This window comes from Colletotrichum destructivum, chromosome 6, assembly GCF_034447905.1.
Source record: "Colletotrichum destructivum chromosome 6, complete sequence".
Classification (NCBI taxonomy): Eukaryota; Fungi; Ascomycota; class Sordariomycetes; order Glomerellales; family Glomerellaceae; genus Colletotrichum; species Colletotrichum destructivum.
The window spans coordinates 3,914,638-3,927,016 of record NC_085901.1 but is presented as its reverse complement, the minus strand read 5'-3'; the positions used below and the strand labels follow the sequence as shown (position 1 = coordinate 3,927,016).

General features: G+C 54.1%; 4 protein-coding genes across 4 annotated transcripts; 3 read left to right on the top strand and 1 right to left on the bottom strand.

Moving 5' to 3' along the window:
- Positions 1-1,719: 1,719 nt before the first annotated feature.
- On the top strand, positions 1,720-1,902 carry CDEST_10396 (uncharacterized protein; the record flags this gene model as incomplete). Its single annotated transcript, XM_062926554.1, has 1 exon — positions 1,720-1,902. The coding sequence occupies one exon, from the start codon at positions 1,720-1,722 to the stop codon at positions 1,900-1,902; it is 183 nt and encodes a 60-aa protein (XP_062782605.1).
- An 854-nt stretch (positions 1,903-2,756) lies between these two features.
- Positions 2,757-9,143, bottom strand: CDEST_10395 (Putative B-box-type zinc finger, P-loop containing nucleoside triphosphate hydrolase; the record flags this gene model as incomplete). The annotated part of the gene is made up of 8 exons (XM_062926553.1): positions 2,757-5,061; positions 5,154-7,755; positions 7,816-7,926; positions 7,989-8,229; positions 8,289-8,606; positions 8,659-8,712; positions 8,769-9,000; positions 9,067-9,143. The coding sequence occupies 8 exons, from the start codon at positions 9,141-9,143 to the stop codon at positions 2,757-2,759; spliced, it is 5,940 nt and encodes a 1,979-aa protein (XP_062782604.1).
- Positions 9,144-10,293: 1,150 nt separating this feature from the next.
- On the top strand, positions 10,294-10,929 carry CDEST_10394 (uncharacterized protein; the record flags this gene model as incomplete). The annotated part of the gene is made up of 1 exon (XM_062926552.1): positions 10,294-10,929. One exon carries the CDS (start codon positions 10,294-10,296, stop codon positions 10,927-10,929), a length of 636 nt encoding a protein of 211 aa, XP_062782603.1.
- A 51-nt stretch (positions 10,930-10,980) lies between these two features.
- On the top strand, positions 10,981-11,432 carry CDEST_10393 (uncharacterized protein; the record flags this gene model as incomplete). Its single annotated transcript, XM_062926551.1, has 2 exons — positions 10,981-11,164; positions 11,236-11,432. 2 exons carry the CDS (start codon positions 10,981-10,983, stop codon positions 11,430-11,432), a joined length of 381 nt encoding a protein of 126 aa, XP_062782602.1.
- Between the last annotated feature and the right edge of the window lie 947 nt (positions 11,433-12,379).

Here is a 12,379-nt window from a genome sequence, read left to right as displayed (position 1 = left end):
CAGCAGAGATAAACAGGCAAATGGGTTTGATTGAGAGTACACCTGAGTGAGGAAATTTTGTCACTTTTAAGGGTCTCTGGCATGATTTTGGTTCTTTTTGAAAGTCTGGTACCCCGTCACACCCAGACTACCTGGCGTCAGGGTTACAAAACAACTGCGTACAGCTGCATGATCTGCCCTTGTTCTCGTTGAATTCAAGGGCTCCGCCTGCAAAACCTCGGTCAATGATACAAAGAGATTCTGCTTCAAAAAACGGGGCATTGGGAACACAGTGACGCCAAAGAGAGATGTTTTCATTGGGCTTGCTATCTGTCCTGAGACTTGTTTTCGGGACTTTGAAAGGAGGGAGATCAGTTCATTCTTTTGACAGAAGGGAAGTGGTATTTCGCCGGGCAATGTCCTGTCTCATGAGGCATCTCAGCAGGTCTCAAAACCACTTCAAAGCCATGCTTCAATGGATTTCGCCGCCTTAGCTATCATTTTCCTATGATTATGGCTTTAGACGCTGGATTTGCCCTAGATCTAGTCGCGTGGCAGGGCACAAGTAGGTTTGCTATGGCAAAGGATGCCAAGGCCTATTCCCATTAATAAACTGGACCTATTTCGATACACTGGGTTTTTCAGTTTAACAATACAATCCCGTTTTCCCCTTACATATGCTCTTATTCCGGGGTTCATGGCATCGCCCTTACTTTGCGTCAAGATTTCTCCATGCGAGCTTCGGCTGCTTGACCTCGACCAACCTTGACTATTCCATGCGTGATTCAGAACCCTTGGAGAATATCCTGGCCTTGATCTACTCATCTTAGTTGTTTTATCCTTCTTCTGATGCATTACCACTCCGTTTCGTACCAGGGAGTTGCACTTTTCCAAGTTGTCTTCTCAGTTCGGTGACAATTGTCCACCCAGAAGCTCTTCAAGCGACTCGCAATCAGCGCAACACTGGCAGAGCGTGGACTTTTGAACCACTTAGTCATGTAGTCACAAATAAGTATCTCCATACACTTACATTATATTCCAGCTTGTCAAGAGTTGGGGTCTTGCATAGAGACCCTAGTCTTGCTACTCCCTAATACTTTTTTGAACTGACATTACCCAACCTGTCATCTTACCTAGGTCTAGATCCTCTTCTAGGTAAATATCATAGAATGCATAGACAATGAACTTCTTGCTGCTGTGCCTGCTGCTTCATTGTATATCCGACTTTTTGTCAGCTTCAGAAACATTATGCACAAACATCTGCTGGTAAGACCAAGCCGTTATTCCACCTTATTTGCCTGGCGCCGAGAATCACGGTGCTTAGAGCCTCTGCAAGAGAAGGATGTTTTGCCGTTTTGTGATCATGGCAGGACAGTTGCCGCCGTGCGCTATTCCCGTCATGACGGTTGATCTGATTCATGGTCTCCTCAAAGTAGTCCCTTTCACAGTCATCTGCCACCAGACGTGATTGTGAGGTCTTCAGTACCTGCACCCACAATCACATCATTGTCTTTAAACATATTCTATACATAAAGCAGCATTGTTTGAAGCAGTGTGTATCCTGAGCATCAAGCTCATTACAATCAATCAAGATAACATAGCACACAAGACTACAGCCACGCAAACCAACAAAGCTCCATCCAAGCAAACCCAGCCCAAATAAGCCAACCAAGCCACAGACAAAGCAGTTGCATTCTTCTCAAAAGACGTTCCTAACGTAGCAATCAATCGACCACAAAGATGTGCTACATCCCTTTCTACGAGGTCAGGTGCGAGCAGTGCGGCTTCATCTACATGAGGGACAAGAATGCCACGAAGCGCTGTGGGCAGAAGCAGCCCTGCAAAAAGGCCGAACAGCTGAGCATTGGCGAAACCACCAGAGGATACTGCCACCTTTGCTTGGGATTCCATGATGGGCGATAGACCAGCCAATGACACGCACACGCACATCTAGAGATGAACTAGCCTGGAGTTCGACCTCAGCCTACAGAGGGTTTAAAGCCTAATACTTGGACGGGAGGAAGTTGAAGCAGGGCTTAGTTTGAGGCGATGGGGGCTGAGGGTTGGTTGCTATGAAATTACTCGATTCTTAGCCACAGCAGCATTCCTAGTTGAAAATAATTCTAAACCATATTCGCAAATCAGGGTCCACAATGTCTTTATCCTAATCGTATTATCATTGACGCTTTCTCAACTGGTCCCACTGGAAATTGACAGTAGCTCCCTGCTGAAACCAAAGAACGTGATATAAGGTGGTTGTAGGATCAAGCACACCCAGTGTTCAAACGAAAAAGTTGAGAAGGGCGTTTACCGGACCAAGAGATGGGTTCCGTCAGCTCAGGGCAGTTTACCAGTAGCCCGGTATTGCTGGGGCTACGTAAAAGCTTCTTCAGTCAGTCATGATTAGATATGGAGCGTCGGGAGAGCGCGGGAGGCCAGAAGCTGTTTGTTGTTGTGTCGGCGAGGAATCGGCAGATTGGCAAAAATAACAAAAACATACAACACCAGGTATTCGCTGGTCGTCACCGACCCAACTACTAATCCGGCCCTCATTGGCTTATCTATGGGAGAGCGGACGGGATCCCGAGTTTTCCAATGGGTATGGTCGTATGTGTCAATTCTGGCTCCTTGGAGAGTATAACAAGGCTCCGTCAGTCTGTTTTCAGGTCGGGTAACTGACGCCTACAATTCCTATCTATCCTGATGGAAGCCATCTTCTAACTCACTTAGGTATCTTTATATCGTGCAGGCGTTAGTCGTAAGCCAACCAGGACGGGCTACTCATCGCCATAACCAAGCTGCTTCGTCCGTCTCGGACCTCCTGGCCGGGTTGAAAACCGCTTGCCGTCTTCTGAACGCCCTTTGTGGGCAAACATCCTTGCAACATCACTGACAACCTGCTCCCTCAGCACGGTCTCCAAGTCCTTGTACGCCGTCCTCCTCCCGGCCTCCAGGAAATACCCCAGCTCGCCACGCAGCCTGAACGGAGACGCCTCGGTCTCCCAAACCCATTCCTGGAACCTCCTCCTGGGGCCTTCGATGACAGCCTCCCATGGTCGGATCCGTTCGTATACAGCCGGCGCCAGCGGGAGATAGGGGCCCCAGGCCCGACGTCGGAACTCGAGGTACCCGAAGGCGTGGAGTGAAGCCAGCGAGAGCGTCGTGTCCTCAGACTCGGGGTCAACCTCAAAGGGAACCACCGGGGCTTCATCCTCGAACAAGGGGTTCTTCTCGATCACAAAGTCCCTCATCAGTACATCGAAAACTTCCCGAATCTCCTCGGAGTTGAAGTCCGTCGCCGTCCGATCTTTCATCACGGGGACTGGGACCATCTCATGGTCCCGGCCATTCTCGGCGACGCATCTCTGGCACAGAACAGTGCGGCATGACCGGCAGAATGACATGGCTTCTTGCTCATCCTCGTCGCAGCCGTCGCAAGACAGCACGCACGTCGTTCCCTCAACGAAGTGGCCGTCCTCTTCTTTGATATCCACGTCGATCGTCAGGGTCTGCAGCAGACGCACCGCCTGCCTGTCGTATCCTCGTCGATGCAAGAGGAGGACCGAAAGATCCCTCATGAGATGCTTGTGTCGCACAACGGTTCTCACATCGGTCTCTGTCAGCTCCGTGACGAACTGGCGGATAGTCTCGTCGGTGTTCGCCAACGCCTCGCCGCTCAGCCTCTCGTGCAGACGTCCCAGGGCAATGTCCACGGGCGTCTGCCCCTCCAGGTTCCCGGTGGCCAGCATGTTCTGGAAGTGGTCGTTCCCCGTCTCGGACTCGAGCCTCTGGCAAGCCGCGTAAATCATAGTCGCGACTTCGGACCCGGCGGCGCGTGCGATCAGGGAGCCCATGTGCAGGGCGTTCTCCCCGTAGTAGTCGGCGCTGTCGACGAATGACGTGAGCTGAGGGTGCCGGAGCAAGATATCTACGATACTGGCGCGGCCGTTGATCACCGCGATCCGCAGCGCAGACCTCCATAGCGTGTTGTCGGAGGTGCTGTTCCCGGGCGGCTTCTGCCCTTTGGCCGGATCGACGCCCTTGTCGAGCAGCATCAGGACCGTCTGCACGTCGCCGACCCTGCAGGCCTCGCCGAGAACGGTGGTGCCGACGGCGCTGATGACGTCGTCGACGCCGAGCCCGTGCCGGAGGAGCAGGCCCACGATGCGGTGCGCGGCGCCGTCGTCAGCCGAGACGGCACTGCAGACGCACGACCTGCCCATCGAGCACCTCGCGTCGATGTCGGCGCCCCGTTCGAGAAGAAAGCCGACCAGAGCCAGGTTTCCGGCGGCGCAGGCGACCATGAGGGGCGTCTCGCCGTCGTAGGAGGGGGTGTCGAGTGTCTCTGGCGCCTTTTGGTACAGGGATTGCGCAATCTCGAGATGGCCCCTGTAGCACGCCGACCAGAGCGGTGTCTCGTGCCAGTGGTGCGATGGAAGGTCCGGCCGGGCGCCCGCCTCGAGGAGTATGCGGACTATCTCTGAGTTTCCCTCCCTGGCGGCCATGTGAAGCGGTGTCTCGTAGACGAGTCCGTCCTTGGATTGGTGGTTGACCAGGCCTGGCTCGTGTCGTATGAGGACCTTGCAGGTGTCGATGTTGCTCTCCTTCACGGCGCCGAGGAGCGGCGTCATGTTGCAGCTCGAAGACGGGGACAGGAAGCACTTCGTGTCTGCGCCGTAGTCGAGCAGCAGCTGAACGAGTTCCGCTCTCTTCCCGCTCGTTTCGATAAGGATATGGTCTACGCCGTCGTCGTTCGCGGGCACGTAGTTGATGTCTGGGGGCAAGGGGCTGTCGAGCAGGGTCCTGACTAACCTTATGCCGACTTCCTCGTCGTCGTCGATGGCCGCGTCCAGGGGACCGGGGAACCCGTAGGCTTCTTCCAAGGTGGGATCGGCCCCGTGTCGCAGGAGGAGCTCGACCATGTTCTGGTCTTGCAGACATACGGCCAACGTCAGCGGTGACTTTGCGTACTTCTTCGACTTGTGGCTCAACGTGTTGATGGGCGATTGGTATTCCAGCAACAGCTCGACTATGTCGACGTTGCTGGTGTTGTCGGTGTTGTCTTCATTGCTATTGATGCTGCTGCTGTCGAGTTCAGCCTTTGTGCCATGTTTTAAAACAAGCAACAATATAATCTTGTTAAATTTGAGAGTTAGACATCATGAACCACTCACCTCTTAGTATTCTCCGTAGTCCTGGCTAACTTCACGGCCATATAGAGCGGTGTTTCGTCTGTCGCTTCCGGGTGTCGGCAGGGGCTTGCGCCTGCTACCAGGAGCATCTCGGCCGCTCTGAAGTTGTCATGGACAATCGCAAAACATAGAGGCGTCCGACGTATGGGCTTTGTGCAATCTTCCTCCCACCCGTCCGAGAGGAGTTCGAGGTCGAGGTCGGGCCGTTCCAGGAGACGAGCCAGCCAACCAATGTTCTCCGGCGCTGTCAATAGATGGATGGGTGCGAAACCCAGACCGTCCAGCTGGTTGACGTCGTCAACTCTGTGCAGAAGGAGGCAGAAGAGGTCAAAGTTGCGCTCGGCAATGGCGGCCGTGAGAGGCGTTTGCTGGTTTGGCCAATGGAACTCCAGACTTTGGTCAGCATCATAATCGAGGAGCAACTCAACCATGTCCTCGCTTGAGTTCATCAAGGCTTCGAAGAGGGGTGTGATGCCGGCGATGTTCGCTGTATCCGGTCTGGCACCGGCGCGGAGGAGCATACTCGCCATTGTCAGCGAGTTTCGTTCGCACGCCTCCAGGAGACACGTCTTCCCTTGGAATCCAGACACGTTGGGATCGGCCCCGGAATCGAGGAGCAGGGACATCATGTAGGCGAGGAAGTCATCGTCGTCGGTTTGGAGGGAATGGCAGAGGAGCAGGAGGGTCGTGTCTCCGTGGATGAAACTTCGTTCGTTGACGTCCTGCGTCCGCTGGAGGAAGAATCTGATCATGTCGGGGAGGCCTTCACGGGCCATCGCTGCCCTCATGAGAGGGGTGTGGCCGGCGGCGTCCCGCACGGAGTAGTCAGGCTCGGGACTCTTGCATTCGAAGAGCTTTGTCATGGCGTGGGAAGCCGTTAGCCTCTTCACAAACTTTTGGATGGAGTACGTTATCTCGTGATTCCAGAACTTTGGTCCAGACTCGGCCACACTGTAGCTTGTGACGAGTTCGTGAGCGAGATGGCCGGTGTTGGCGCATGTGAGAGCGATAACAGGAGGAATCCATGTGGTTGACATAAGGGTATGGTACATCGGCGATCCATACACCCACTGATTCGTGGCAGTATGCCAGGAAATATACGAGGACCAAATGTCGTAACAGGGAGAAGTGATGAAACGACCGAGCAGGGGCAGCAACTTCAGGCCTTCTCCGTTGGAGCGATGAAAGTGGTCATCCCACATGCAAGCCGCATAATCGTAGAACGGATGCTGCCTCGACAGCTCTGAAGACGGTGTCGTACAGCCGCGTCCGAAGGTGGGTTGTGAGAGATACTTTAGACACAGGAAAGCCATGTTTGCGTGCTGCTGCTCTTCGCTGATGTAGGAGGCGAAGTGAAGACGCAAAGACGGGTGGGAGACGTGGAACTCGAGATTCGCGTCGACACGTATCAGCCGAGAACACCTCTGCCAGAGAACGGTCTGGATGTTGAGGGAACGCAGATGAGGATCGTCGTGGAGGCAGGCGATGGCGTCTCGGATTTCTTCTCGACTGACGAACCTCTCGGCACCGATGACGATCTGCAGCGTCGAGAGGACGTAGTTGTGGTTGTCTATGCTCTGGAGCAACGGGAGGAGTTCGTGATCGTAGTACTGTCCGAGCCGTTCGGGGCACGGCAGAGGTCTCGAGGTGATGGAGGAGTCGTAGTCGCCGTCCCTGGCTGTCGCAACCGCGTCGTGCAGGGAATACTTGGCGAAGAGGAAGAAGCTGCCGGATGTGCTCTTTATCCAGGCGCGGATTTCCGGGAGAGGCTGCGCCGACGCCTTGACCGAGAATATTGCCGCCGCCTCTTTGTCGACGTACGTGGCGATGTCTTTCGTGACGTCCGCGTCGGCCATGTTGATCCTGGCCGCCCGGGAAGTCGCCAGGAACATGATCTCGTTCGGGGCGTGCGTGAAGAGGAACTTGAAGCGGACTGTTTCCCGAGGCAAGGGCCGCGTTGGGTCGATGGGCGCCGTCGGCGGTGAGATTCGAGGGGCGGGACTGTCGATGAAGCTGGCGACCAGCTGGAGGAACTCCTGGACGTAGGATGCATCGCACTCTTGAAGCCCGTCCACTATCAGAAAGACCTCTGTCGTTTTCGGGGGCCCAAAGCTAAGCTGAGGCCTCGCCATCAACTGGCGTAGGATCTCGAACAGAGACTTCAGATCGAGCTTGCTGCGGTCGTCTTGAAAAAGCCAGAAGTCGGACGACAGGGATTGGAACCACGACGAGGATTGCAAAAGTGACTTGATAAAGTACTCCAGGATAGGGGGTCTCTTGTTGCTGGTCGCGCTCGTATTGCAGAAGAAGGATAGCACGATGTGGTCGTATCCAGGGGACGACCGGGAACGGTCCCCTATCAGGTAGTTGGCGACGGACTTTGCCAGATACGTCTTGCCGCACCCGGCGCCTCCGCAGACGTACAGGTCGGCGGCGGTGCTGGACTTGACCCAGTCCTGGAAGTCGGGCTCTGACTGTATCCAGGAGCATGTTCCGGGAATTGGGTGGATGTCGTAGCCGAGATATGCTTGGTCCCATGTGCCGAGTTTGGTGAGGAGGAGATCGAAATGACTCTTGACGTTCTCTGCAGGTCTTGTTAGATGTCAACAGAACCACACATACAGGGTTAAGCTGAGTGCTTTACCAGTTTCCTTCTTCCTGATCCACAGGTTATACGACTCTTCCTTTCCATCTCGTTGCGGCGGACCAAGCGTGTTTGGGGGCCGTGGCAAGGGCTTGGGTCTCCAGGGTCTCGCTGCAGATTTTGAGGCGTTATTAACAGCATTGTCTGGTAGACGTTCCTGAACCGATACTCACAAGGACCGGGCGATGGCGGCCGCGGGTTGCCGGTGCTCGGCTGTGTCGGCGGAGGCATGGGGAAGAAGATCCGTTTCTTGTTCGACGAGATGCTTTTCATCATGAACTCGATGTTCTCGACCAGCACGACATGGCTCCGGCTCGACGGCGAGGAGAGCTTTGTCAGCTCGAAGTGGTCGCAGTCCACTGATACGGTCCTGACGTTGAGAGAGTCGATATCGCCGCGGCCCTTGGGCACGACCTAGAGTCCTTGTCAGCAACTGTACACCGCTCTTAAGACTGACCAACATCATTGCCCACCAGAGCTTTGAAGGATGTGCCGTCGTCGTCGGTAAGCTTTATTGGCCGCTTGGCAACGCAGTTCAGAATCAAGAAGCCGGGCATTGTTTGGTCGACGAAGGCCTTGTTGACTTTGCGGACAGCCTCTGCAAACTCTCGAATATCATCGGCGGATGGCCTAATGGAGTGCTTCGTGAGGCTGGTCGTCACTGTTGTGTTGACCGCCTTAAGGACGCCCTCGGAATCAGTCGCATGATGGACGGTGTCTAGGAAGACAATGCCTGCGGTGAGGTCTTTGATGATGAAATGCTGCGGGCAACGTGTGTAGAGCTCCGCCGCCTAACATCGGAGTTCATTAGAAACGAAGACGCCGACGGGGCCCTGAGCCTACCTTCTTGACTATGGTTCCCCCGAGCCCATGAGCGATGAAGATGGTCGGACCACCCTGGAATCAAGCATGTGAGCACTGAGCAACATACAGCGCGAGAAACCGGTGCATACGAGGCATTTTCTGTACTCGCTCATCATCGATGCCAGAAGGTCGTCTGCATGGAGGGCGATGCTGGCGGGCGTCATGTTCGGCGCCGGCTCCGAGTTGTAGCCGTACGTCCACACCCGGACCGAGTCCTGGGAGCCGCCGAGGAAATCGGGATCGGATATCCAGGTCTTGCCGGACTCGTCGTGGTGCCATGTTGACTTGGGAGACCCACCCAGGTCGTGGATGCAGATGATGCTGTGCTGGGGTCAGCCACAGTCCCCAGTTGAAGAGACTTGGAAGCCTGGAGATTCTCTTTTTTACTTCACTTGGGGTCGCCATCCAGGCGGTGCGAGTTTGATGTTTGAAGGGTACACTATCTCCAGATTCGGGATGATCATGGCGAAAGACGCGACCGAGTGTGACAGGCTCGTGTCGTGAAGCTTTCTCTTGCGTCGCTGTCTTGAGGAACTCCTGGATGGAAAACGCAGTTGCTTTCCTTTCCACCTTGATGTTGACGCGTCAACTGTCGCAACGGCTCACGTTAACCAGCTCTTCCACCGCAGACGGATCAGAGTGTCGCTAGGCTGCCACGGTTGAGGGCTTTCAAGACGATGACTGCAGACCCCGGTCTCCAGGCGGCGACCTCATGTGAGGAGTCGTCGCCCTTGGGGCTGGACGATTGGGTGCGACGCTAGCGAGCTGATGCAGGTCTGACTAGGCATGGCTGGTTCCTGTTGCACGACAGATGATTCGAAGATTGACTCCCCATTTTCCCAATGGCTGGCATGCATGACATGCATTGCCAGCGCATGGTGACCTGGAGTCGCTGCGGCTGAACCCGTTCTCGACTCTTATTGTTGGGAGTAACCAATGCTGAGCTGTCTCGTTGCGAAACGATGCCCCTTAGCTTGGGGTTGTTCGGAATAGTACCCTGCAGAAGCTTTCATACAACGCAGTCTGCGAGCGCTAATGCCAACAGGTCTTGAAAGCGATGTGCTTTAGTCCAACTCATACTGGCCTCGACTCTTGGCTCGTCTGACGTCTTTCAGGCCGGACGGATTGCGGCGATCCCCCTTTTTGTCTAGTCGATGGAAGTCGTCTTCTTCCGGATGCCTCCCGCCGTTGTACTGGTATGACATTATGAATAAGCAGGTTCCCAATGTCCGGCGTTAGTTGAGTACTAGCAAACATGATAAACAATACAGCTAAAATGATCCATGAGTGCCTGGCAGAGTTGCCCTTATTGTACAGCCTCTTGCGTGTCCCGTAGGACACCAACCTAGCAACGAAATCAGTGTGTAATCGCCCGACTTGCGCACTTTAGCCCACACTGAGCCGTTCGAGGTAGAAGTGTATCAAGGAATGTCCTTCAGAGAATGGTAGGTCGCCGGTAACAAAGGTTGCATGTGAAACAGCTGCGCCAAGGCTTAATCAAGCAGCGCAAGATAAAGCTTCGTCACTTTCCCGCATGTCTGAAAGAACCCAGGCCGTCACACGTCCAGAAGATTTCAACTGTTGAAAGTATCGACAGCCTTGGAACCGACTACAATGTCCAACCTCAACGATGTGTGCCTCGGCACACCGTTTACACCCAATCCTTTCAACCAAGTCTTGGTCGATTCCGTGAATGACATCCCAAAATATCTTTTCCGAGTTTCGGACACTCTTTCGGCCGGAACAACGAACCGGTCAGAGGTGTGCTCCGCCGCTGCCGCCGGGGATCGGTCGGGACAACCATACGGCGACCTCTATCAACTGCCGCCGAGCCAGGCTGCTCGGCTCCTCGACGACCATTTATGGCCGAGGTGGTCCGCTTCCCCGAGTAATCTCGTGTCCTGGACGAGCTCTCTTCTTGTTGCTCTACAGTACGGTCTTTTCTGTCATGGGCGCAGCTCGGAACCTCAAGAATTATCCAAGATTTTGATTCTGATGGTCGACACTCGTCAGTTTCGCTGCAAAGTATTTGCTCGCGACTTACAGGTCCTCGCCGCCTTCCAAGGGATTTCGGACGAGCTTGATCTCAAGACTCTCCATAACTGGCGCAACACTGGCGCAACAGCGGTTCATTTTACCTTGGAGAGTACCTTTCCCAAGGGAGACTTGCCATCGACCCGGAGAGATCTTGTCAAATCTCCATACAAGAGCTCGTGGACCGCGGCCTCTTCGACGTTTGTGCTGGACTAGGGCGAAGGAGCAAACTGGAACAGATGGGGGACACGCGTGAACAAGCTACGGATGGAGATGGAACAGCCATTTTTACCGACAGTAAACGCTACAATAGTTCAAACAGCCGTCGATGTGGCAATGGCTTTCGAGCATTTTGAACTACCAGTAGCCATGATGCTCCTCGGCATCAGCCCGTACGACTTGCCGAACAGCGTTACCACTATCCTCAAGGTGCTTCTGGACAATTACACTAGTAAGGTCTAACCCGAGTCAAAGCCAGCATCAACGCAAGTCGATATAGGCACTGACGACCGAGTTCACCAGAAGAAAAGGTTCAAAGCACTATGTCACTCACCTGGTTCATGTTTGGTGCCGATGCTGAGAGGCTGCTTAAAATCGAGAGGTGGCGGGACTTGCACATCCGTGTTGAGAATCGGATGACGCTGAATATTGATGATGTGCGGCGACGGGCGGAAGAAGGAGACACTCCGACGAACGCTTTCGCAGGTCTGAAACTTTAGTCTAGTCTGGTCAATTTGACAAAGTGAGAAAAACGGGACGCGATCATCAAGCGAAACCCTTTGTACACTTGCTGTGGATAACATGAGCGTTTCCTGCTCCCTCGGTCACATAAGCAGCCATCCCACTGAGTGCCACGAAGTTCTGTTTCTGCTACGGTGAAGGAAATACTAATCAGAATTGCCATAGAGTCTATGAGTCTCATGTTGTGAGAGTGTTGAGATAAATATTGAAGCAAATGCCGGTTCGTGGCACTCACTGGGATCGACAGCCAACCCGCCGCACCTTTTGTAGGGTACTTATTTATTTCCAGGGTACTTGTTTTCTCTCGCTAGGGAGTTTTCTTCATGGGTACTTAAGATTTCTTTACAGGGTACTTATTTTCTTGACTGACATATGGATCAGTCCACATACGCACAGTGAGCAGCGCGAATTTCTCACGATGCACCGCCGCGGCTGGCAGCAGCTGTGAACACTGTCAATCAATTAAACGCGTGGTGGGGCTACTTGGGAAAAGGCGCGTCATGAAAGAAGTGCAGCACGCGTCGTGCCTGCCCCATCTTTCCCTTCCTTTCTGCCCCCCCAAGCCAATTTCACCAGCTGCCCTCGACAGAAAATAATCCTCCCAACAGTTCACCACGGCTTTCCCTTGCGCGGTCCATTGCTAGCTCCGAATAACAAACGATATATAAACCACATTTCATTCCTCAACTTCAGCGCCCGTAGGCAGCGACGCAAAATGGGTATCAAGCACCTCTTCCAGATCATCAAGGAGGAGGCCCCCGATGCCATCAAGGAGGGCGAGATCAAGGCGCACTTTGGCCGCAAAGTGGCAATTGTAAGTCTATTCCGGGCCTTCCCTTGCCTATTGAACACTGGATGTGCTGCTGACATGGAATAGGATGCGTAGGAATCTCCGACGAAGACGTCCTATGCCTCCCCTCCCCGC